The following is a 27,985-nucleotide window of genomic DNA, read 5'->3' as shown; positions in this document are numbered from 1 at the left end:
GTAGCATATACAGTGTCCCAAAAGAATGAGTGCAGTTTAAAGCTTTGATAGCTCATTCACTTATTAACACCTTAGCAATCTGACTTTTGTCTCTAAAACTAGATTGAAACTGCCTCCTCCCAAGGGCACTACTTTTTTTTTTTTTAATTGCTAATTCCCATGGCTTTTTCCAGTGGTGAGCAGTACCAAAAGAGAGAATAAATAGAAAGACTGGTTAATATAACAGCAATCTTTCAAAGATTGATTTATACTACCCACAATCAATTCCAGCTATGTCACCAATGAATATTATTTTCTACACCACCTTTCTGCAGCCCCTACTCCCTTATGCAACCACCCTATTATAACTTTAAGTGAAATACCTGAAAGAAGTAGCACCATTATTGGAAGGATTACACATTCTTGAGAAGCCAGGGCTGCAACAATTGAGCTCTGGAAATGAGTGGTTAGTCTTTAATTTTTTGTATACTGGACTTAATAAACTAGATTGAGAGTCAAATCCACTGACTTTGCCTGATGGTAGAGCCATATATTTTCCTTTCTCCTTGGAGGGATGGTGTACATCACTAAAACAAATGTTACCAACAGAAGAGTTTTGAAAATCTCCACTGGGCTTCGTGTTTTGGTTTCTGATATTTTCTAAAGAACTAGAGTTATTGCTTAGGTCTGTCAAAACCAGAGTTGTCATTCCAAATGCAGTTTTCCGGTTTATCTTCACTTCTGGATGGTGTCTGACAAAACTGTTACAAGGATACTTCATCAAATTGTTGTCATAGGCGATAGAATTATGGACATTCTCCTCTGCTTTTGCATCTTGAAATGGAAAGAAAAGGAGTTATAATACATTGAAGAAGCTAGAGGGAATACAGCCCTAAACCTGGAATTAAGAAGATCTAAATTCAAATCCAACAGCAGATACTTTCTACTTGTGTGACCCTGGGCAAAACACTTAACCTCTGCCTGTCTCAGTTTCCTTACCTGTAATTGGAATAACAATAGCACCTGTCTCCTAGGGTTGTTGTGAGGATAAAATGAATTAACATCTGTAAAGTACTTTAGAAATCCTAAAGTGTTACAAACATGTTAGCTATTACATTTCAGGTAATGTTTTGCTAGTTATTTTTAGAAAAAAAAGAATTTACTGAAAAATAACATATTTTCCTTAGGGCACAAAGTTTGCTCTGTGTGCTTCAAATTTAACTGCTTTCAGTTAATAGTATAACAGCTTTGGGGCAGCTCAGTGGCACGGTGAACAGAGCACGAGGCCTGAAGTAAAAAAGACCAGAGTTCAAATCTGACCTCATGCACTTACCAGCTGTGTGACTCCAGGCCAAGTCATTTGACCTCTGCCTACATAAAAGTGAAGAAGGAAATGGCAAACCATTCCAGGATCTTTGCTAAGAAAACCCCCTGGACAGTATCATTAAAAATTCTAAAAGACATGGCGTTGGAAGATGAGCCCCTCAGGTGAGAAGGGCTTGGAATGCTATGATCCATGGGATCATGAAGATGGTCTACAGGATCATGAAGATTTGGACACAACGAAATGACTGAAAAACAATATAGCGCTTTAAGGTTTGCAAAAGGAATTACATGTCTTAATTTGTTTGATCCTTGTGAGATAGATGCATTTTACAGATAAGAAAACTGAGGATGAGAATGGTTAAGAGCCTTGTTCAGGATCACCCAACTGGTGTGTCTCAAAGACAACAACAGAACCCCACACCTTTCCTAACTCCAAGTTCAATACTGTATTCACTATACCACCCAGTAGTTAGTACAAGGACTGTAGCTTGAGTTTCACGGTACCACAGATGGGATTTACAAAGTTTTCCATTGCTTTTCATTATGTTCCAAGAATACATATGTAACACTGAACTATCAGCTTCTAGGAACTGAGGAGACTACAGAAATAACAATAGTGATGTTGGGTTTTATAAAATTCTCTAAAAAGGAGCTGCAGTTGAAACCAGTAGAGGTGTTGAAGTTATTATGGTTCATAAAGGGATAGAATGTGAATGGCATTACAAGCCTTGTTTCTATGAGTAACTGGATTTACAATGAAAGCCTTATTTTAAACAATATGAATATAGATGAATGAAAAGGGCTATTCACAGTTATTAAATATTGCTGAGCTGAAAATCAGAGACTGCACCACATTCCTTGTATCTAAGAACTACTGAACCTGTGTTAAGAAGTTTTATCAGGATGTTATTCTGATCTATATCTTTGTTGTAGAGGCTACCAAAGAAATGCGAAGGAAGATTATTAGCAGAGTAAGAATGTTTTGAATGGTAAAGTAAACTTAGAAACCCAAGGTTGCTTTTTTCTTAGGACTCTAAAAGCTTTGTAATACTGGAACAAGAAGCTAAGAACCATCCAGGCAGCTTCTACTGAAAGCTGTGAAACTCTGCTCTCAGCAAGGCCTGCTTCCTTAGCCCATACGGTAAGATGCAGCATTCCAGTCTACCAAGTATGGGAGAACATAAGTCAAGAATGAACTTGTTCTGTTCTAATTGAGGGGGAAAATAACACATTGAGAACACAATAGAATCAACATCAATGAGATGGGTCTTAATCACAGGTTTCCATGGAGGGTTTTACATTTCTCTGAACACACAAGATTGCAAGTTGCAAAGAGTTATTTTAAAGGATTTCAATGAAATCAGTACAATTGTCTATGTAAAGCTTTTAATAACAAGGGGGTGAGGAAAATAAAGAAGAGAGGAGAAATTTTTCCATTCCACCTGCAAACACATTCTTTTAGAAAACCTCCCTTTCAATTTATAACACTTGGACTGAATATCAAACTAGAAAGTTGCTGAAATCTGCATAAAACAAAGCTTTATTGAATAATTCATTAGAAACAGGGGAGGAGAACAGCTGTGATAATCTCAATTTTTGAGATACAAAAGAACTTACTGTTTTAGCACAAGCATGTTTTCCCTCCTCCTAAAATAAAAAGGGGGAAGAAACAGGTGCTTACAGATCTCCATGGAGATAGTTTACATGTAGAAATACATATATTGTAGTGAATAAATACTTGTTCGATGGAGACTTGCTCAAATTAAGATAATTCCTTTGAGCTTTCAGGAAGAAAGCATTATTCTTACATTAGGATTATTGAGCAGCAGGAAAAGTAAAATTGATACTTGACTTTGCATAATTAACAGTCTTGCAAATAGAATGATCAAAGAAACCCAGACTCAATCTTACCATTGGGCCTTGAAGTCATGCAAGCATCACAATGCTTAACAGAAGGCTTGTTTATTAGGGTGCAGACAGCACACGTCCATTCCTCCTCAGCTTTCTGAGCAACATGTTCATTAGGATACAGCCCCCTGCTATATGCCCAGCCAATTAGACTGTTTCTTGTAGGCAGCTTACTGCAAGATGATACATTTAAAAATAAACATTATGAGCAGATCTACTCTAAACTACTTTGTCCATAGGTTTTGGATATTTCAGAGACAAGAACAACTGAAAGATCCTTTATTATGTACATCTCTAATTAGATACGTCTGTAAAACCATGTTTCTTGCTCCTCGTTACGATTTCCAGGCCCTCCCCCAATCACCTTTATTTGGTTAACTCTCCTCCTTCTGAAATCCACTCAATCCCACATTATGTCACTCTAAACTGATCCTGGTGGCTGGTAGTGCCCAGTCCCCAGGTTATTCTCCTTTCCTCAGAGTTCAGTATCTGGCTCACAGTATTCCTGTCTATCCCAATCCTTGTCCACAAACTTGAGGACTTTCAACTTACATACAGATGTCTCTTCAAATACCCTTGCTTCCCAGTTCATCACTCTCAATTCTACTGACCCACACTCAGCGATATGTCAAGGACAACCATGACCTTAATCATATCATCACCACAAGTGTTCTATCTCTGTGACCCATAACTTTAAAATTCCTTTCTTGACCATATCCACCTGTCCTTCCAGCTTATCTCTACTAAATCCATTCTCAGTCTTCATCTGTTTATCTCTTTCCAAATGCAAACTTTAGACTAGGAGTGGGATATCTGTAGCCTCAAGGCCATATGTGGCCCTCTAGGTCCTCAAGTGCAGCCCTGACTGAATCCAAACTTCACAAAACAAATCCCCTTAAAAAAAGGATTTGTTCTGTAAAACTTGGACTCAGTCCATCCAAGGATCTTGAAGGCCATGCGTGGCCTCAAGGCTGCAGGTTCCCCACCCTTACTTTAGACTGTTCCTGCCATTTGTCTCAAGTACTACTATGCTAATTGAGTCCCCTAGAAATTTGTGCTACCTAATTTCAACTAGACCCTCAATGTTGTGTCAATCCTTTTACTCTAATCAATTCTCTATTCCACTCCTCACAGAGGTTGCTCTAAGCCTTCTCTCTGCAAGCCCTCATACCACCCTTCTCTCTCATCCCCATCAACAAAGGTCTTCACCTTATACCTCACTGAAAAAAAGTGAACCCATTGAAAGCTCTCTCTCATCCCTAGTTTTATACTTCAAATCACCTTAACATCATCACCAATCTCTCCTCCTTTGCTCTTATCAGATGAGGATGGGGGAGACCTTCTTGTCAACATCAACTCATTTTCTTATGCTCCTGATTTTTTCTATATCTTCTTCAAGAACTTGGCTCTTTAATTACACTTATTCCTCCTCTGTTTTTCATTCACTTTTTCCCCATCCACTCCTTTCCTTCTGCCTTACTCTCCCCTGCCTCTAAAAATCCTTTAGTTGATCCCACCATCTCCTCAAACTACTGCCTTACATTTTGCCTTCTTTTAATAGCCAAACACATAGAAAAAGCTGAGACATCTACTTTCTCACTGCCCATTCACTTCTTAATCCCTAGAAATCTGTCTGTTGTCCCTATGACTAGACAGAAACTGTTTCCTCCCAAGGTCAGCAATGGTTTCCTTATTGCTGAATCCAATAGCCTTTCCCACTGGTTATCAGTCTCACATATCTCCTCTTGCGAGATATTTTCTCCTCTTGGGGTTTTCATGACATTCTCTGCTGTGATTTATCTTCTTACCTGTTAGACTTACTCTTCTAGGTCTCCACTGTAGGATTATCACTTGTGTCTTGCCCTTTATGCATAGATGAACACCAGGTCTACATCCTAGATTCTATCCTTTTCCTCACTGTTTTGGTGATAGGCAATGCTTAATAAATGCTTACTGACTGATTACTTTAATCATCACTTCTGGAAATAGCTATCATCTCTATTTAGGTAACTCCCAAACACATATCCAGCCCTCTTACCGTCTCTTACCCTCAAGGATCATATCTCTAATTGCCTCTTAGAATCGTATTTTTTTAAATCCCTCCCTCTTCCTAAATTCAGTATTTTTGTCAAAGGGGCCACCAACTTTCCAGTCACCTAAGTTCACAATCCTATCCTTGACTTTCACCAAAATGTTGTCAATTTCTTCTTTGTAACACCTCTTATATTCATTCCCCCTCCACTCACATTCCAAGTTTTGGGGTTTATTCAGCCCCTCATCCCAGGCTTTCATAAAGTCTTACAATTCTCTCCTTTAGTCAACCTCTTCCCTTTCCAATCCATGTTCCACAGAGATTCCAAAATGATACTGCTAGATCTCTTGGTACTTGTCTCATGAGACCAATGTAATTTAGCTGAGGACTGGAATGACCCAATGACCGAAGGTCCTCTATCTGTTACAGGTGTTAAACTACCTGAGGACAGGGATTTGGACTACAAAACCTCCAGACGAAATATTCTTCTGACTTTATTTTGAGGCTATTTTATCTTTCTCAAGGACTAACTATTGCAGAAGACTCTCCCTGATCCCTGAGCTGCTAGTGCCTTCCCATCTATGGTTACCATGTGTCTACTTTACATGTATCATACCCTCTAAGTATATATGCCATCTTCTCCATTAGAATATAAGCTTCTTGAGGGCAAAGACTGTTTTGTTTCTGTCTTGGAATCCCCAGTGCCTAACACAGGCACTGTGTTAAGGACTTAATAAATATTCAGTGGTTGATTTCTTCACAATGGGCTAACCAATATTAGATGTAGTTTCTTATTAATCCTCTTGGCATTCTGAAGAGGCAGGGTTATAAGAAAGCTGTATTAAAGTTGAATATCTTACCTTATATCAATAGACTGAGGATTTTCCTTTTGACACCGAGGACAGAAGTATGTCATTCTGTTATTCTCCCCCAAGCGACATACCGTTATCTTGCTTCTGCACTGACCACAGTCAGAACGTTTGTACACCTTATAGTGTCTATAAAGAGCTGAGCCTGTTTTGCAGCACTTAAACAAAACAATTATGTGACCTTATGTTACCAATTACCATGACCGTTGTGTTGCTAAGGAATCAAATTTATAAACTTCAAAGTTAACCACAAATAGGATAGCCTGAAGAGAACTTGAAAAGATTTGCATTTTTTTAATCTTTAGAAAAAGATGTTGGCAAGATTCTTAAACACCTGTCATCTGACACAATTGCTTCATAACCTGATACCTTGTTTACCTTTCCCGTTCTTTGCTTAGAGTCATCTTATTTTCTATAATGACACATAAGATTGTATGGGATTTTACTTCAAATGCAACAAACTGTTATTTAGAGAATTCCATGCCTGGTCATTTTTTGAAAAATCTAATTGTTCTCTTAAGTCAAATGTCAATAACCCAGAAGACATCTTCCTCTCATGGGCAGTGTTTTATTCCAATTTCCTGCCTAGATATGGTTTAAAGCATTAAGCTTTACAGTACAACATAAAGAACATTAGATTTGAATTCATAAGATCTCGCTTTGAGTTCTGGCTCCACTACTTAGTAGCTATATGACATTGGACAAGTTCCTTACCCCCTTTCTGCCTCAGTTTCCTCATCTGTAAAATGGAGGTAATGATATATGTTTAGGTCGTGAAGAAGCACTGGACTTGGAGTCTAGAAGACCTAAGTTTAAATCCTCCTTCATACATTTAACTAGCTGTATGACCTCTGAACCTCAGTTTCCTTGTCTGTAAAATTGGGTTAATGATAAGGACTTATTTCACAAAGTTGTTGGAATAAGAACAGCTATAAAGCAGACTGCAGACCATGTTAGTTGTTGTTACTGCTATTACTGTTAGTATTATCACCTACCTCACAGAGTTGTTGTATAGCTCAAATACTATAATGCATATAAAATCACTTTGTTAATTATCAAGTACCATATAAATGTCAGTAGCTATTAATATTATCATCATCATCACCTTACACCTACTCTAAAAACATTCAATACATTTCCAGTACAGAAAATATTCTGTTTAGGTACAACTCAGGAACAATTTCCACGCCATTTCAAAAGACATTTTGACAGCTTCTGTCAGATATAATCCTACTCACAGACTATTTAAAGAGAACACTGTGGCTTTCAATCAGCAGGATGAAATTGAAGAAACCCAGAAATGCTGTTAACTGAAAATTACACACAGACTTAATATTAATTTAGCAAAGTATTAAAATTTCAAATTTACAGGATGGACAAAATGGGAAATTTTGTGTAACTAGTCTCTCTGGGAGAACAAATGAAAATAGAAATTGAGCATGAGAAACGCAAATGATAACACAAACGATCATTAGGGCTCCTCATTGGGGATACCTAGTAATGAGCCAGGAAGTACGCATACCTTTCATTTGACTATACTAAAAATTGCCAAATGCTCTAAATCCAACTGAAGCCATCTTTTTTATTACCGTAAACATGACAACTGAGTGCACAATAGATTCACAATATATTAAAGCTAACATACTGTGATACAGTTGCATAGTCACTACTAGGGTAGATGTATCTAAATATATTTTTTAAAAGCAAACTATTTTTAACTTTCTGAAGGCAGTCTCTCCCAATGTACTCTCCCTCTCCAAGCCCCCTAGTTCACCACACTAGTTCTTTATACATGAAATGAAAGTAGAGGATAGAACACCTAGTTTGGAGTCAAGAACACCTCAGTTCAAATCCTACCTCTTGCATTTACTAGCAATGAGACACTGGGAAAATCACAATTTCCCTGGCCTCAGTTTCCTTCTATAAAATGAGGGGAGGGTTGGATTTGATAACATCTAATATCTCTTCCAGCTCCACATGTATGATCCTTTGAATAAAAATTGGGCATAAGTTTCATCAGCCTTGCCGTGTTTGGTCAAACATGGATCAACATATGCTCTATATATTAAGATTTAAGGGAAGTTGATTTCTTCCCCTAAAATAGCAATTCTGCTAACAGGCAGCTTTATATTCTCTCCATTAGATGGCTATAGACAACTTTCACATTTTGTTGTCAACAAAAATAAAGCTGAATGTTTATATAAGTTCAAATATTTTGCTCTTACCCTATAAAAGAGGATTGTGAAGTCACGTATCATTTTCACAAGGTGACATGTCTGTTCATCTTTTAGCTGAGAAACCTTAAAATGAAGGAAAAATGCTTAAATATATCTTGATCACTTGTTTATTATTTTGAAATTTTATTTAAAAACACATCAGTAGGATGGACAATGAAGGCTGCTACTTACTTCCTGAGAGAGAAATGATGGATTAATATGCAGAATGAGACATCCATTTTTAGATACAGATAATATGGGAATTTGTTTAGCTTGACTATATATATTTGTTATAAGTTTTGTTTTTTTCTTTTGGAGAGGCATAGAGGAGAGAGAAAAGTGAAAAAAAGCAAAAGTCCAAAATATTTAAAGGGTATCTGTAAAATGATTATGCATGCATGTATGTATGTATACAAATACATACAGGTTATGTAATACAGCAGACAAAGAGATAGCCAAGTTCCAATACATTCTCTTTCCTGGACTGCTGTCATATATTAATTAATAAATATTGAATTCTGAAATGCCAGCACTAAACACAATATTATTCTTTTTATGATATATTGTATTTATTTTATTTTTCCCCAATTACATATTAAAAAAAAAATTTAACTTGTTTTTAAAGTTTTGAGTTCTAAATTTTATTCCTCTTGCTCCATCCTCACCCTCCTGAACTGGTAAGCAATTTGATATGCGTTCTACAGTGCAAAATCATGTAAAAACATTTTCGTATTAGTCATTTTGTACAAGAAGACTTGAATAAATAAAAAAAAATGAAAGAAAGTAAAAAATATCATGCTTCAGTATGTATTCAAATAATATCAGTTCTTTCTATCGAAGTGGATAGTATGGTTCATCCTTAGTCCTTTGGGACTGTCCTGAATCACTGTATTGCTGAGAACACTTAAGTCATTCACATTTCTTCATTGAACAATATTGTTGTTACTATGTACGATGTTTTCCTGGTCCTTCTCATTTCATTTTGCATCAGTTCATGTAAGTCTTTCCAGGTTTTCCTAAAATCATCCTGCTTGTCATTTCCTATATCACAATAATATTCCATCATGATCATATACCATAGTTTGTCTAGCCATTCCCAAATGATGGGCATCCTTTCAATTTTCTCAGAATATCATTCTTATATACAAATATACATTATGCATTCAAATTTTTGGTGATTTGACAGTGCTCAATATACTTCTGTCATTCTTCCCTGACCTGTATAAAGAGGGATTTGACCTAAACAAGTTTTAAATCCCTTCTAATGTCAATATCCTATGACCAGTATGTAATTTTTTTAATGGAAGAACTTATGCATAGACTTGATCAAGGTTTTTATTTTTAATAGCATTTCTAAATAAATTTCAGCATTATCTTTGGAAAATTAGTTATATTGGGCATGTATTTTCTAAGACTGTTTCAGAGGAAGTACCTTCCACTTCATCCTACAACACTCTGAGTTTATGTAGACACAGAAGAGTCTAGATGTCCTTGATGATACTTCATCTCTCTTAGTTCTCATAACACCCGTGGGAAGCTGTGGTTGCTGCACTTCTATTTTATAGGGAAATGAGGAACTTATTCTGCCTCCTGACAATCTGAGCTTGGAAAAGATCCAAGGTTTTTCTGTTCTTTTTTTCTTTTCTTAATACCTTGCAACTTGACTCCTAGGGTCCAGGAAGTTTTGATTCTTCTAACACCTGACTTCTGGGGAGTTGATATTGACTGTGAAATGACCTAGTCTAAGGAAGTAAGATGGGACTTGATATATTGATGGCGGGCTTTTAGAATGACCTTACTGGAGCCAGGGGAAAGAGAGTTCTGTGTTGAACTAAAATATACACATAGAGAGAATGTCACTGCTTCTAATATGCTATACAAGTTAAAGGGCAACAGGCTTGGCTTTTGATGCAGGGCATGAAACAGAAATCAGTACATAAACAGTAAGGCAACTTGAAATAAAATATGGTTTAGATAAAAGATGGCTGGGTCTGGAGTAAGGAGATATCTGGCTTCCAATTCCGGTGCAGACATTAATTAACTCTGGGACTTTGGGTTGTCTACTTACCCTCTTTGACCTTCAGTTTCCTTATCTACAAAATTAGAACAATAATATGGGAATAATGTATCTCTTACAGGGCTGTTGTGAGCAAAGCGCTCAGTCAACCTTAAAGTATATGTAAATGAGAGTTGTTATGCTTATTAATTAACTAACCAAATTCCAAAAGAGAGAATGCATAAAAATATTTATAGCATCACTTTTCATTGCAGCAATGAAATGGAAACAAAGGGGAATGGCTGAACAAGTAAATGAATGGAAGGCAATTGTGCTGTAAGAAATGATGAAAAGGATGGTTTGAAAAAAACTTAGGAAAATTTTCATGAACTGATACAGAATGAAGTGAGTAAAGCCATGAGAACAATTTACATGGTGACAATGATGTAAAAATAAACTTGAAAAACTTAGAAATTCTGATGCGTACAATTACAGAATACGCATGAAAAATGATACCCACCCTCCTGAGAGAGGTGAAGTACTGAGAGCAGAATGAGACTTTAAAAAATAAAAAAAAATGGTCAACGAAGACATTTGCTTAGCTTGACCATTACAAGTTTGTAACAGAGGTTTTATTTTTCTTTCTCATTTGAAGGGAAAGAGGAAAAGAAGAAGGATGTTTGTCAACTAAAAATTAATTAAAAAAATAAAATGCACAGGAGAGAAATAAAGGAAGTTTAGAAGGAATGCTGACAAGTAGAAATAGCTCTGAAAGTTATATGTTAAAATTGATTATTTCTAAAAAAGCAACCTATATAGAAGAGGGGTTCTTTTTCCTTTCTGCTTTGTATATGGAAATATTTCTCTTTTATGTTCATTAAATTCAGGATATTTAAATAAACCAAATTAAACCAAGCTGAATTTTTGTGTTTCACACTACCAGGATCTATATGACTCTCCAAGGCATCTATACCCTCTCTTTATTGGGGAGAGATCTTTTGCATTTAGGACTCCCAATTCTATCTGTGCTGCCATGACTTTTCTTTAGTCTCTTGACTTCCTAACCTTATTTTTAGATTTTATTATCTTGTCTGTCTAATAAAAGCTATTGAGGCAAATACATGACTACTAACATTTTCACTATTTTGCTTTCTCATGTTTCTATTGATGTTTTAGTTCTCTGCTGCTTTGCAATTGTTGTTTGCTTTTTTCTCATGTATTTTTTGAGGGGAGGGGTAAAATTAGAATCTTCTTTTAATCTACTATACTTAACTCCATAATGGTCGCAGATTTTATGTCAAATTTTATGCAAAGAAGGGAGACCCTTGTGTGATGCTTTCTTAAAAAAAAAATGTGCCAGTACTACTTAAATTCATTTAGTACTAAACTGTAATACTGGCAGAGGAACTGTACAGTTTAGAACAGTCGTTTCACCTGCTTGCCATTCCCCTTGTGCTACTGCTCTTTATTGGACTTAACGACAATACCTTTAGTACTGCAGTGCTCTAAACAAACCACACAAGCTGGCTTTGGGAAATATACTGCAATGTGTGTGCACTGAGAATTCTGGGCTCACAAAGTGTGAGAGATAAAGGCATATCCATATTCCACTGGTGAACATTCTGCTGTCATTCACCTTTTAAACAGTGTGACGAGCAGAATTATGCCATCTGATAACTATGCGATGAAAGGTCATAAACCAATTCTTGGACTAGGAAAAAACACCACCACCACAACACAGGGTGTGACAATTATACAGTGAAATACTATAATTTAATTTATTTGCTATTTCTAATAACACTGTCATGTAGATTCACCTTGCATGTCTGTAGTTGTTTTGTCTATGAGGGATAAGCTATTTGGGCTGCTACCAAGCACTTGAAGACCTTCTTTAAGGTCTTTAGTTTGAAGACCTTAGTTTGAATCCTAGCCCTGGCCACTTGCTACTTGAGTGACCTTGAGCAATCATTTCACATCTGAGGCTCAGTTTCCTCATCTGTAAAATGAAGGAATTAGATCCAATAATCTCTCAGGTCCTTTCCAGCTCTAGACCCATGATCCTATAGCCTGCTGATGAACCTACTATGTCTACTTCTCTGGTAATGGGCTTTTTCCTATAGTTTACATTTGATATTATTCTATAACCATATTCTGTCAAACCTGAAGCTTCTTCTCTGATATTTCAGTGAAGCAGCTCACGTGGGCTAAAGTTCAGTTTCTCTCTCTTAAGGCTTAAGCTTGTTAGTTAAAGAAAAAAACTGTTCTCAATGCTCTCATAACATATGATCTCAGCATTTCCTGTAAGGTCTGTGAGGTGTCCTTGAGAATGTAAAAACTACCTAACTTTGTCCCATCTTGAACAATTAAGGTGATCTTATGTAATTCCCTAGCAGCCAATAAATCTGCCCTTACCAATAACCTCAGGATGCAGCTAGGACCTATAAAATTCACGAAAGTATTTCTTAGAGATCAAGGCAGGTGGTTGTCATCCCACCATGGACTATGCCTACTTTCTTTGATGTCACCAATAATCTCTCACTTCTCTATGGCTATCCAATTACAAGATTTTTTTTTTCTGTTCTTTGTTCTAAGCTTATAAAAATGAACTGCACCCTCAATTCAAGGTCTTCTGGCCAGAGGCAGGGACAGTCAATCCATCCTTTATTATCAGGCTGCATGCCCTGCTAAAAAATGATAGTTTGCTTGGAAAATTGCCCTTTTGTTAAATTTCACTTACCATACCTTCCTTTATTCTGCTGTACCTAATCTACATCTGACTGATAACAGGGGTAAAAAAATTGTACACCAAGCAGGTGCAGTTTCTCTGTTTTGTTCTGCCTAGGACCCTGGACAGGTCAAGATGGTCTTCTTCGGTCTAGAGTTTCAAATGACAGAAAGGCTCCCTGGCTTCTCCTTGTTTATAGAAATTTCTCCCTTCCCCACCACTGGTGTATTTTTTGCTTGTGATGGAGAAAGGGGGGCGATATATCAATGGAGCTAGTAACTTGGCTCTTACTTACTATGTTGCCAGTTACTATCCTCTTCACCCTCACAACTCTACCTCCAACTCTAGAGGAAGAATTAACAGAAGCAAAACTTTGATAAAGATTCAGATAAAGCCTTCAACGTCTCACAAGAGATTTTGAGTAGACACCAAGAATAAAGAAAATATAAAGGGAGAAATGTGTGCTTATTAAAATACCTGTTAAGGTTTATTTTCATGCAGCTTTGTAGTCAATTGGAATCAGTGTGACTACTGATTATAATAGCTTGATAGATATTAAAGCATTCCGTTTCACAAAGAAGCCAGATTAACATCTTTCAAAACAACGAAGAAATAAAATAAGCAAAACTGAGTCTATGCATTTAATTGACTTATAATCTGAATTTAGATAATCTAATAGTCCCAAGTGACATCTTTTTCTCTCTCTTTATAGCAATAAACACTTTGCTGCCCACCCATTATCAACAAAAATAGTTAACTCTCCAGTCTTATGGTAACTGTTAAAAAAAAAAAAGAAAAATGCCACCAGCAATAAAAAAACAGATGTATTTTCATACTTTCTATTTGTAGGGTATTGACTTATTTAACTTTTCGTTAGTAGTACAAATGTATTTCTACTGATCCATCCTTGATTTCCTGTCTGTTAAACCTTTTAGAGCAAATGTCATACGGAGTCATACAGAGATCTACAGTCACATGTGATAAACATAAAATAGGTTCATACAGAGATCATGGAGAGTAAGGCATACTTGACAGACACAGAAAAATGTCTAGCTCTAGGGTTGGTTCTTAACCTGGGATCCATGTACCATGAAGATCTGCAGACAGATTTGAGGGGATCCATAAATTGGAATGGAAGAAAATTGATCCTTATTTTCCCTAAAATCTAACTGAAATTTAATATTTCCTTCCATTATGAATGAGGACAAAAAGAACAACATAAATCTGAGAAGGATTCCACAAGATTCACAGACTTACAAAAGAGTCCATGACACAAAACAGAACAGACCCCTTGGTCTGCTAATACAGTAATTACGTAACATAAATTTGTAAGGTGCCATTGACTGGGACACACTCTCAATCACAATTCTGCCATTAGGCAGCCTGCTTAACTGCTTGCAAGGAGTAGATTTTGATGCAAAAAAAACTCCCCCCAAACCAATAAAAACATATCAGAATCTTTTTTTTCCCTCAAAGAACTCTAACATGGATTTAAATACATCACCACTCGATATAGTTCAATTCCAGTGTTTCCTCATCATATAAAAGTTACTCTGTGTTCTCAAAGCCTGTGCTAGTAAAGGGTCTTCTATCAGGTTACATAGCATGGGTCACTAGAAGGCTGATCAGCAGGCAACATGTTCTCTCTCTGTCCCTGTTTTCTGTCTGTCTTTACTTTTCTCCTCTGACTCTTTCTTGTTTGCCTCTTTCTCTGGTCATTCTTATTTCTCATCTGTCTCTCTCTTGTCTGACAGTCTCTTGTCTATGTATCTATTTTGTCTCTGTATCTCTCTGCTTATGAAGTTATTCACTATGGCAGGGCAGAGTTGCAAGCTGTTGTATCAGTGGAAAGAGTATCTATCTCAGGTGAAACTATAAATCCTGGAAATGCTAAATTAAGTGCGCCATCACTTTTGTGGTGGGCATATATTTGTCCTACACAGAAAGAGTTGCTATTAATGTTATTCTGCATATAAAGTAAGACACTAAGGTAAGAGTTTACACATACTGATTACACAGACTGATCTGTATTCTGGGTTAACCCTATCACCACCGCAATTATACACAAAAAGGCATATACGGTTTGTACATTTCTCTCTTCTTGGAAGAGGTGGGGGGTGATGGGTGTGGAACATTATATTTACAGTCAGTTATGGCTTCTGTTCTGACTGATTTTACTGATTTGATTATTTTTTCTTCGTTACAAGAGAAGGCTCGGTAGAGTATATATTTCAGAATAAAGATGATTTAAAAACAAGAGATATCAATAATTTTTAAAGGCTGATGTGGTACAATATGGAGAAGGATATGACAAACTGCTCCAGTATCTTTACCAAGAAAACCCCAAATGGGATCACAAAGAATTAGACACAAATAAAAAAATCACTGAATGACAATGTGGTATAGTATCCCCAACCAGTATAAAGTGGTCCTACTGTTTCTACAAACAGAGAAATATAAAAAATAAAAAATAAAATACCCCTTTAAAACATACTTTAACTGCTGGGTGAAGTCCACTATCAAAGAGCGCTTCATTTTTGATGATGTTTCCAACCCCAGGTAACACATTCTGGTCCAATAACACATCACATAACATCCGGTCCTTCTGCTTTCTCACTTCACTTTCTGCCCTTGAGAAGTTAAATTTGGGTGAGCAGACATCTAAGTCTTCCATCATTCTTATCCTCTGTTTACTTTCCAGAGAATTCCTGCAGAAGAAAAATATACTACCTTTGAGTAAGTTCACAGTTTTGTTAATTAAGAGAAAGAAATCACATACTTTGTGGGCTTTGTCATAAATACAGATAAATCATGACAACCTTAATGTGACAATCATTTACATGGAATACTGACATAATACTTGGAGAATGTGTTTCTCTTGATGAGGCAGCTTGGTGGCATAGAGAACAGAGAGCCAGGTTTGAAGTCAGAAAGTCCTAAGTTCTGATCAAGCCTCACAGCCTAGTTATGTGACTCAGGGCAAGTCACTTAACTTCTCTGGGCCTCAGTTTCCTCATCTGCAAAAATGAAGTCAGCTGGATTTGATGACCTAGAAGGGCTTTTTCAGCTTGTCAGTTCTAAGTATGATCCTGTGAAAATTTTGAGATCACTGTAAAGTTCCCTACAGTAAAAAGACAGCAACAATGAAAGATATCGGAAGTCTGACCAATGCAGTGACTAATCTTACTTTAGTGAATTGTTGAAGCATGTTTTCTTGCTATTAATAGTGGTCACGGATAGCAGAGGTACAAAAGAGAATATCTGTAAATGTGGTCAATGTGTTGATTTGTTTTGCTCGGCTATACTTTAATTTGAAGGAGAGTTCTATGAGAAAGGAGTAGAAGGAATCACTGGGTTGCAACAGGTACAAAAAAAAAAAAAAAGGAAAGCAACAGCACTAATAAATATATATATATTTTTATACCTGCCTTATAACAAGGTAGGAAGCTGGAGAAAACACTCATTCTAGGATGAGGGTCACCAACATTAATATTTGATACAAACATTTATTTTCCATTTATCTTCCTGGTCCCCATTCAAATGCTGGACGTTGATATTTTTGTTTTTTGGAAGGGATTTTATCTCACCTGAATTCCACACTTGAGTCATAGAAACAAATCAAATCTTTGGTGAGCTGTACTTCAAAAACAGGGGGTGCTCTAGTTTGATATTTACTCTTGAGTGGGTTAATCTGGACAGCACCATTCATTCCAAAGTGAATTCTGAAAAACAAAGACAATTCTGAGATATGCAAATGTCCAAGCTGGCCAGATACAAGGACAGACTCTTTAGGGCCTTATTTCTAGAAGAGATAGCTTTCAGGCTGTAAGTAAATATTCTGGTACCATAGTTATTCAGCGCAAGTCTTCAACCTCAGAGCCTTTTTGTTCTATTTCAAATTAAAATTGCAGATGAACTGTTTTTACCAAAGTAAGACTGACCTCCCTAGAGAAATGTTACTCTGTATTTCTAAAGGATACAATAGGAAGTCTAAGTAAATATAACCCTACTTTTTCCTTTATAGTTGGATCATTTTTAATTGGAAAAGAACTGTCTTTTGTTTAAAAGACTAGTCTATGGGCAGCCTAGCCTTTTCTGAATTATGAGTAAAAATTATACAAGAAAAAAAAGGCTAGGCTGCATTATCCATACTATATGTTAAAGAAAATACTTTAAATCCCTTAAAATATATCTTATTTCCATTCACTCCAATGGGAAAAGTGTACTTTCAATAATATTTACCGTTACTAGATTTATCTTAACCATAAGTCATAATATTTATCCTTCACAGTGTACATTAGGGAGAATAATGTGAGAAAATTTGAAGACTTTTCTGCATTTCAAAGGAAAATCAGCTAAAACACCATTATTTCCCAGCCATGCCAGGCACTGATCTCCTTTTAAGAAGCATTGGAAGGAAGAGCTTTATAAATATTTACGGTTAGTTTTAAAGTTACATTGTTGCTATGAAAAATTCATAAGCTTTCAGTTTGTATAGGATTGATTATTAGCATGTCCAGTTTTTTTTTTTTTTAACAGTGCTTATGTAAGACCTCAGATGAGAAAGATCAAAAATCATTTTCAAGACGAAGAACCAGATCTTGGCTTTCAAACGCTCCTCCTCATAGCTCCACTGAGTTAATAAATAGAGCTAGGTTGGCAACAAATGTTACTGCTATATGCTTCTAATTTGAAAGTGCCATGTTAAAGCATCATACAAGGTTAAGCAGGCGCACTTTAAAAATGTAGGTTTTAAACTCTGTATGCCCTGCTATCCATCATAAGTGCTTTTAACATGCCACATGGTTTCTGAAGGGAAAAATGGGTGCCTATAAGTACTCCATAATTTACTCCATGGACGTTCAATCCCTGGAAAAGGTGCACAACTGTCATGCCCAGAAGTCATCATATCCAAAGTCTTTTCAGTTGCATGGCTCATAAAATAACTCCTCCATCATCTTCTATAATGAAACTTCATCTGCGTGAGAGAGTCGGCTGGAAAACCTCTAGTCCTACAATTGGATTAACACTGAGAAGTATCTGGAAACAAATTAGTCTTTAAAAAGAATCAAATGATTTTTATGTCATCTCCTCCTTTAGCCACCAGGAAACTTCTCATCTGGTTCATTATAGGGGGGAAGTGACCCTGAGTTATTCAAGGCTATGCCGATTAGGCATCAGATTTGGCAGGTGCTATTATAAAGCTAGAAATGCTTCAAGTACAGGCTTGGCAACAACTATTTGTCTGCCATCCAAGGACCAGTCTAGTTAACTTTGGGGAGGTTCATAAAGAGGTTCAGCCCCAAGTGATGGATTTTTGGCCACAGTCACTCATGAAGACTGATTACTAAGGCTTTCAAGAGAGAGAGATAATTGACACTGGGGTCCTACCCACAGTGACAACTTTTAAGATCCTTCAGGTGTTCAAGTTTCTTTACTTAAGGAGAAATGATTGCAACTCATATCATTTGTCAGATTTTATTTTGCTATAAGCAGAAACTATTAGGCAATATATGCATATATTTATATACATATATAAAGCTATTATATGCAAGTAACTAAGCACCATGGAATGAATCATATTTAGGTTATTTACCATGTTATTAGCTACTTAAGTGGAGTGTGATATTACCGTAATCAAGTTATACTTGGCATCAACAGATCCAACTGGGTTTAAAGTTTATCTCTGAAATTTCCCATTAAGTTACTTCATTCCTTTGAGATTTAGTTTCCATATTCATAAAATGGGATGTAGTAATATCTACACTACTTACCTTACAGCATTATGTATAAATGTGAGTTGTCGTCATTATCTCTTAGGGATTTCAAAATTAATAATTATTATGAATACATTATCCTGTCAGTATATATTTTAGTTTTTAATATTATAAAACTCAAAACTATTACTTTTCGTTTAGAGAAGCACTGCCATATAGTGTCAAAACAAACAAACAAAAAATCCCACTGGATTTGCGCTCAGAAGACCTGGGTTTCCCCTTCTGTAAAACAGCAGGGTTGGACTTTGACAACATCTGAAGGTCTTCCTAAATTTAAATCCTCTGAATCTACTAGATATACTTTTTCTATACCCTATAAGTACCCAGGATATTTAAAGAAGGGATAAATGAAAAGACAATAAATTTATTTTCTTACTTCATCATCCATTCCTTCATAATCTGTGAGAACAGACTTGATTCCCTACTATTCTAATGCAATTTCTCTCCAATGCTATTTCTTTTTTCCAAATCCAGTCTCCTTTTCTCTGACCACATTCTCCCCAACTGTTCTGTGGCACTTAATACTGGTGACCCTTCTCCTTTCTTGGATATTTTTTTAAAATGTTTAATTAGTTCATTGATCATCCATCTTCTATTTTGTTAATTTTTTTAGGTAGACAATTTTTCTTCTGAGGAACTCTTTAGTTACAGCCTAGAAATTTTGGTAGATTATCTCATCACACTTCTGTATATTTAAGATTAAGAAGGCCAGTTCTGATAGGTCATAGACTGCAGGAAAGAGAGTAATGTATGAGGTTGGAAAGGTAGGTTGATGTCAGGTTATAAGGAGCTTTCAAAATAAACAGACCGCTTTGTCACATGGTAGATTAATCTCTTTTTACAGAGTTCCTTTACTCTCTAACCCTCCAAAAAAGGGGGGGAGGGAGGAAGAATTATATCCCAGATGTAGAGTGATTTTGCAGCTAAGTTCACAGGCCAAAGATAAGAACCTTTAAAAGATAAAAGCCCTAAAGAATTAACACTGGAGAACTCCAGTCTTTTGTGCTCAGATGGAATGCACAAACTAATCTATAGGTTTGTGCCCAGGTCACTTTGTGGGATTCTCTGCATGGCAGACTGCCAGAATGCCCCATTTCCTGCCTGCCCCTCACCCCACAGCAAAGAATAGACACTCTGCCCAATCATGTAAGGAGAAAGAGAGGATTATTGCTTTTTTTGGGTAGGAATGAAGTTAAGGACTCTACCTGGAACACTCTTATCATCATCCTCTCACCTGCAAAAAGTTTAGTTAATTTTGGAAATACTCACTTAGCTCAAGCAAAAGAGGAAAGGAGAACCAAGGAATACAGTAGGAGAATCAGCATATGTCTGTGTTCATCTGGGAACTGAACCCAGGTACAGGTACAGGCCTGTCCTGTCCTTCCTTTAAGCTATTCAGGGTAGTGATTCAGGCTAGAGAAGCCTAAATTCCCCAGTCTTTGAGTAGACTGAAGTATCTTTATATGTATCAGTTAGAAAAGTATATAGATGTGGGGTGGGGGAGGGAAATCAGAAAATGAGTGCAGAGAGAATATTTTTTTTTTAAATTGAAACACCAAAGATTTCAAGAAGGAAAATTATCCAAAACAAAACACAACAAAAAACCAGGGCACAAGTAGATAAATAAAATCTTAAGGTTAGAAGCAAGGCTAGGCACTAAGGGTCCTAAGGTCAAAAAAGTGAACCAATGCCTAATGAAACTGCACACCAAAGAGATAGTAGAATGACAAAAAATTTGACAATGATTCAAAAAACAAATGAAAAATGTAAAAGATGAAATCAGGAATGACTGTAGCTCAAAACTTTGAGTTTTCAACGAAAAATTTTTAAAAATCAATTAACAGAATAGAGAAAATTGAATTCACAATGTAAAGTTTTCTCTAAAAGAGAGAGATTAAAAATTTGAAACACAAAAAGATGGAGAAAAACTTTAGTATAGAGGCAAAAAGGTTTACAAGAACATATGAATTCTATGCAAACTGAAGCAGTTGACTGTGAAGATAGGATATGCAGAGACAACTTAGGTAATGCAGGATATAATTCAAGAAAACTGCACAGAATTTCTGAATGTAGAAAACAAAGCATAAATTGAGAGTCCACAAATTGCCTCCAGAAAAAAAAAATCTACCTCTTCAAACCAGAAGATAGTGATTAAATTCAATCATGTCAATGACAAACAACAAATTCTGTAAGAAGCCAAGAGAAAGATCTTCAAATATAAAAGAAAGGAAATCTGAATAACACAAGATTATTTCTCAGCAATGAGAAATCACACGAAGGAATGGAAAGACATTCTGCAAAGCAAAGGAGCTAAAACTGCAATTCAAAAATAATGTATCCTGCAAACTGGAACCTAGAACTAATGCAAAGAAATTGATGTTGAATAAAAGGAAAAAACTGAGCAGAATATTCCTAGTACAAATACAACAAACAAAAGAAATAGAACAAAGGTAAATAAGCACAATTATCATGGAAAGCATAAATAAGGAAAAAATTCACTCCATTTTTAAGCGATTCTGATGTGGGGTTAAGAAAAAACACCAGAAAAAAAACAAAGAGGAGTTTACATATTATATCACAGGAAGCAGAGGATAACAGACTTTACTGAATAAGGGAAGAAGATGGTCAGACTTGTGTATAACAAAAATTACTTTGACATCTATGAATTAATTAATCTCACTGTCTCAGTTTTTAGCCATGTGATCTCATGATATAAAGGCACACTTATATAAGCCTTTTTTCAACAGTTGTTTGTGCAGTTAGCCTCATTACTTTGTATTCTGATTTGCTGTCTATACCTATGATGGTTATCATAGGAAATTCCTGTTGTGGAAAATGCCTCTACCAGTGCAGATCTATAATTTTTAGTTAACTTACACTCTTTGAGAGTTGCCTGAGCATTAAGCAAAGGCTACACAGAAGGTATGTATCAGACACAGAGCCTACACCCAGGTCTTCTTGACTCCAACACCAGCCATCTATCTACCGTCAAGCTGTTTCTCATATCAGAATTAAGTTCTCTTTCTCTTTTTTGGTGAGGCAATTGGGGTTAAGTGACTTTCCCAGGGTCACAGTGCTAGTAAGTGTCTAGTGTCTGAAGTCACATTTGAACTCAGGTCCTCCTGACTCCAAGGTTAGTGTTCTATCCACAACATTCTTTTTTTCAAAGGATTCTTCATTAAAAGAGCATGAATAGCAAATTAAATGCCTTAAAAATAAAAATGGAAATAAGAGAATGTTTAACAATTATATATATGTATATACATATATATATGTGTATATATTGAAATGATTAGCTGCCATTCCCTTCACTGTGGATCTACAGCTATTTCACTCAATCTGATAATAGTTTACCTGGTGAATTAAATTGTTTTATCTAATCTCAGACATCAAGAACTAGAAATTGCAGAGATAAAAGAATAAATCTTAATAATAATTAAAGCTATATAAAAGTAGATGACACTCCCAAAAGGTAGTTAAAGTATCTCTCCCACTGGAGCTTTTTTTCCCCAGGCTTTTAACTGTAGACAGGACTTCCTATTCACATGAGTTCCACTAGGATTAGATGGGTCTCTAAAGTCCCTTTCAAAATCTGAGATTCAATGAATAGTCCCCATAGCAATCCTGCCAATGCTGTCCTCACCCCCTTTACTAAGAAGAGCTTAAATGTCTTTGTATTTGTGTTCAATAATTACTTGTGTTTGTCATCATCAGAGTCAGACCAAGAGCTAGGCTTAAAGTACTAATTTTTTTTTTTTTTACCAAAATAAATAAATGAATGAAGGTATATAGCATGACAATCAGTCATGATTAATATGCAAAAACTCTCATGAAGATTAAAGACTCACAAATTTAAAGCTGGAGTGTAACCTCTCATTTTATTGAGGAGAAAACTGATTGATCTATCTTAGACAGTTATTTGCAAATAAAAGAACAAGAAAGTTCCATTTAACAAAAAGATTCCCTAAAAATACATGTTAGCATTTTGGTCAAGATTTGATTTTTAAACATAAATAAAGAGAACTTCAAAGGAAACACTCTTCTGTGATATCACTATTAGGAGATGTATATTTTAAGCATCCGTAGGTCTGAATGAATCAATAGTTGGTTTCTCATTACTCTCAATGGGAAATGCATTATGGCAAATGGGGTAGTTCCTCATGGAAATTACCAAGAGGCTTAAAATTACCTAAGGATGAGAAATGAACCATATATATTAGTAGCTGAATAGTGGCCTGTAAAAGTAGGATTCATTCTGAGAAATTATAAGAAGCATTTGTAAGGAGATGTGGTTTTACTGTATGAGGGATAAAAGATTGGTGGTAAGAATAATCAACAAGCATTAATTATGTGCCCATCCATCAGGCACTATATTAGGCACTTGGGCCAGAAATACAAAAGTGAAACAGCTCCTGTTCTCAGTGAACTTTTAAATTTCCTTTAGGGAAGGAAGACATATACCTGTAAGTAAATATAATAAATGTACAAAGTGAATACAAAGTAATTTTGGGAAGGGGGGCACTGGCACCTGGGGGACTAGGAAAGGGAAGAATTGATGAACTGATAATCTGTAAATTATAAAATGGGGGCAGCCACACCCAGTTCTTTGGGTACTTGCCAGGCAAAACCATGACTGGCAGCAGGGAATGGAGTAGCAATCACACTTTAAAGACCACAAAAAGTACAGAAACAAGCAGGGACAAAGGAATAGAGGAAGATGGTGTGGGAACAGTGAGACGACATGATAAAGTAAGTCAAGAAGCACAGGAAAGAGGATGGTGAGGGGGAGAGGTAGAGAATGTCCTTCATATAACCATGGATTAGAGTTGGGAGTACTAAGCATTATAGACCTGATAGAGATGTAAGACCGATTCGGGGATAGGAATTTGAGGTCCCATTTTTAGAAGGTTTATTGGGGAAAGAACAACTCTTATCTGTGCCACCTTGGGGCTAGTTCATTAACATATCCAAAGCATGTCAGAATGACTGGAAAAACTTCCAAGTTACATCTCAAAGATTTCAGCACCTTTTGGACAGTTCTGCTGGTCTGGAACTTTGGTGGTCTGGGATTTGTCTGGAATTTAAATAATATAAAACCAGAAACCTTGACAAGCAGTGCCTAGATGGCTTCCCTTGATCATCACATATTACTAAGATATGAATTTTGGTTAAGATGTACTACTGATGCTCTTCTGATCTCTGGAGGAGTAAGTATGACTTCCAGGTTCCTCTTTGTGCAAGTGTGTGTATATACATACGCAGGGGCACTGCTTGCCAGATTTCTGATTTTGCATATATATATATATGCAAATATGTATATATATATATATATATAATATATATATATATACACATATACACACACACACATATATATACCTACACACATATCATATATGTATATATATGCAATGTATATGTGTGTAGGTATATATATACATACATATATGTATATATACACCTACACACACACATACATATACATCATAGACCTACAGAGAGAGATTGAAAGGTATAGTCAAAAGAATATCAGTTTTAGACTCTAGAGAACTGGGGTATGACCTCAAAGATCTGTTACAGGTCTAACTCTTATAAGCCTATCAGTGTAAATTTGGGCAAGTCATAAACCCTTTCTGTGACTCGGTTTCTTTATAAATCTAGAAGGAAAAATTATATGATGTCATTTACTTCTTTCTTACATGATTCAGAAACGGAACCCAGGGCAGGTCAGAGGTAAGACAGTACAGGGTAAAGAGTGTTGACACTGGATTCAGCGGGCCCAGGTTCAAATCCTAACTCTTATGCTTATTACCTGTACAACCTTGGGTAAATTACTTAGCATCTTTGGGCCTCAGTTTCCTCACCTGTAAAATGGTAACGTTTGACTAGATGGCCTCTGAGACAGCCTTCCAGTTCTAGCTGTATGATGCTCTGATCCAAGGCTAGACACATACCAATCAAACAAGTCATATTTACTAAGAATGAAAAAAACAGTAAGAAGGAAAAGGGCCAAGCAGTACTGCACATCAAACTATACTACAAACCACAACTGATCAGAATAATTTAGCATTGGTCAAGAAACAGAGAGATCAATCAATAGACCAGATTAGGTACTCAACACAAAGAAGTAAAGGAACACAGTAAGTAGCCTTGTGTTTAGCAAACGGAATAGGGTCTCCTAGCTCCTTGGGTAAAAATTCATTATTGGACAAAAATAGCTGGGACAACTGGAAAGTAGTCTGGTAGAAACTAGGTATAAACCAACATTCTTACTATATAACTGAAATAAGTTTTACATAGATAACTGACTTAAACATGATAAGTGACATCATTAAAAAATGGAGGAGCATGGAAGAAATTATTTTTTGAAATTAAATTTCAGATCTATGGATAGGGGAACAATTCATGACCAAACAAGGGACAGTGAGATAAAATGACTATTTTGATTACATAAAATTGAAAAGGTTTTGTGCAAATAAAATCAATATAGTTAAAATTAGAAAGAAAAAAGGTAACTGGGAAAAAAAAAACATTTATAGCAAGTTTTTTCTGATGAGGGTCTCATTTTCAAACTATATTTATGAGAAAATGGTTCAAAATTGATAACAGTAAGAGCCATTTCCAACTGAAAAATAATCAAAGTATATGAACAGATTTGTGTGTGTTCATCCTTGGTTGCTGAAGAAGACCATGCCATCAGAGAAACAATGACATGACTTGCACTTGACTTTGTTTTGAGTGAGGGAGGGCTGTGCAGGTCAGCAGCCTCACTTCTCCTCCAGAGCCATCTGAATCCAGGGGCCAGATATTCATCAGGATGACTAGAGATGACCCAGGATGAGGCAACTGGGGTCAAGTGACTTGCCCAAGGTCACACAGCTAGTGAGTGTCAAGTGTCTGAGGTGAGATTTGAATTCAGGTCCTCCTGACTCCTGCACTGGTGCTCTATCCACTGCACCACCTAGCTGCCCCTATATGAATAGAAGGTTTTTTAGGCAAGGCATCCAAGCTCCCAAAAAACAAATAAAAAAAAACAATTAGAGAAATGCAATAAAGCATCTCTGAAGTCTCACCTCACACAAATTAGGTTTTAGCAAGTTGACCAAAAAAATGGTAATGACATATGTTGCAGGAAGTCTAGAAAAACAGGCACATTGATGTACTATTGGTACTATTCTAGAAATACCCATTTTGGAAAGTAACTTAGCCTCAGAAGTTACTAAATTGAGCATATTCTTTGACCAAATGATGCCAGTATGGGACCTATTACCAAAAGAGATCAAAGAAAGGGGAAAAGGACTAACATGTAAAAAATATTTATAGTAGCTCTTTTTTGAGTGAAATATTTGTAAAGCATGTAACACAGTGCCTGACAAATAGTAGGCACTTAATAAATCAAATTATAATTCATTGTATTACGATGATGTGTAATATATAATTATATACAATTATAAATCATTTATTCCTACCTTCCCTTTATATGTTGGCAAGGAATTAGAAGAAACTGGGGTGGGGGGAAGGTACCTATCAATTAGGGAATGACTTAATAAATTATGCTATGTGAATGTAATGTAATATAATTGCACTGTAAGAAATAGTGAAGGGGGCAGTTTCAGAGAAACCTGGGATGATTTATATGAACTGATGCAGATCAGTTCAGGATTAGGAGAATAATTTCTATAGCAAACTGCTCTGGAAGAATCAGACATTTTGATCAGTGAAACAACCAACCATAATTCCTGAGGACGAATCATGATGCATTCTACCCTTCTCCTGATAGACAGGTGATAAACTAAGGGTATAAAATTTTTTAGACATGGTGATATAAGCAATTTTTTTTACTATGCATATTTGTTAAAGGGTTTCTTTGGCAATGGGAGAGCTGATAGGAAGGAAACTAATTTTTGTTCACTGAAAAAAAAATCATTAAAAAATGCACTAAAATGTGTTAAAGGGGATTGTAATAAGAAACATTTATTAAGCATCCACACATTCAGTATTAAGATCAAAATGAAATAGTCCTTGGCCTCAGGAAGATTCCATTCTATCAGGGAAACTATACACAAATATATAGTCATACTTATTTGTATATAAATATGCTTAATAAATGCTTCTTATTTTAGCCACATTTGATCCTAACAATCCTGCAAGGTGGATGAAGAAATGGAGGCTGAAAGTAGCTAAGTAATTTTCTAAGAATCATAGCTAGTAAGCATCCAGGGCTGGTTTGGAACTCAGGTCTTTTTGTTTCCAGGTTCAGTGCTCTACTCACAGTGCCACCTCATTCCCTCAGATGATAAAGAGAATTTTGAGAAGAGGACAGATAAGAAAGACATGTGCCCCAGTAATGGATAAGGCAATCTTAAGTCTTAAAAAGAGAAAAAAAAAAAAAAAAGAACCTCCATTTCTTAAACTAAAAGAGATTTGATTATCTTCTGAATCATCTTTGTTATTTGCAATCCACATTCCACTATCCCATAAGTGAAAGTCTGTGAAGGCATATTTAGGCAGTAAAACTTCTTATAAGTAGCACTCAACAGATTCCATAGGGATCTTTTAGCCTGCTAAAAAGCAGGCTGTATTATCTTCCACAGCTCTGTTAAGAGGTACACATCACACAACACTCTGAGACATCATACAATTCACTCCATGGTAAGAGTCTCTAAAATGACATATGCTGCAAAACATTTCAAGTATACTTTTTGGAGCTTATCTGTATTTGAATTTTCAAAACAATGAGAAAGTCAGATAATCATAAACTAGAAAGCTCAAATATCTTTTGAAATGATTTTTTTTTAATAATCTTTTCCAGCAAATACTTTAATGAAAAAACAACTCTGTCGATCTGGACTCAGAAATATATGTCATTAGGGGGGCGGAGCCAAGATGGCGGAGTAGAAAGACACACATACACTATCTCCGAACCCACTGCCCATAAAATACCTGTAAAAAAAAGAACCACCAGAGAATTCTGGAGCAGCAGAAGCCACAGAATGGAGCGGACAAGATTTCTGCTCTAGAGAGCCTGAAAACCTCTCGCAAAAGGTCCCTCCCGCCCGGGACCCGGAGCAGAGCCCAACCCTGCCATGGTGGCGCAGCGCTGAAAGGAGCAGATCTGAGCAGGTTTCAGGGACGGAATCTCCAGCAGCCACGCAGG

General features: G+C 36.2%; 1 protein-coding gene across 3 annotated transcripts in view; it reads right to left on the bottom strand.

Moving 5' to 3' along the window:
- NEIL3 (nei like DNA glycosylase 3) overlaps nt 1-27,985 on the bottom strand; it is a 62,697-nt gene that overhangs the window by 9,942 nt on the left and 24,770 nt on the right. For all 3 annotated transcript variants that reach the window (XR_011970546.1, XM_072624517.1, XM_072624516.1), the window contains 6 exons: nt 16,639-16,773; nt 15,546-15,759; nt 8,340-8,414; nt 6,106-6,272; nt 3,217-3,386; nt 363-813 (listed from right to left, as the gene is read on the bottom strand). Coding sequence is in view for 2 of the 3 variants with exons in the window: in XM_072624517.1 (XP_072480618.1) it covers nt 363-813; nt 3,217-3,386; nt 6,106-6,272; nt 8,340-8,414; nt 15,546-15,759; nt 16,639-16,773 (1,212 nt within the window). In the remaining variant the exon portion in view is untranslated. The remainder of the gene's footprint in view (nt 1-362; nt 814-3,216; nt 3,387-6,105; nt 6,273-8,339; nt 8,415-15,545; nt 15,760-16,638; nt 16,774-27,985) is intronic.

The sequence above is a fragment of the Notamacropus eugenii genome, chromosome 7, assembly GCF_028372415.1.
Source record: "Notamacropus eugenii isolate mMacEug1 chromosome 7, mMacEug1.pri_v2, whole genome shotgun sequence".
In the NCBI taxonomy this organism is placed as follows: Eukaryota; Metazoa; Chordata; class Mammalia; order Diprotodontia; family Macropodidae; genus Notamacropus; species Notamacropus eugenii.
The sequence above is the reverse complement of the archived record's forward strand: the minus strand, read 5'-3'. Positions and strand labels throughout refer to the sequence as shown.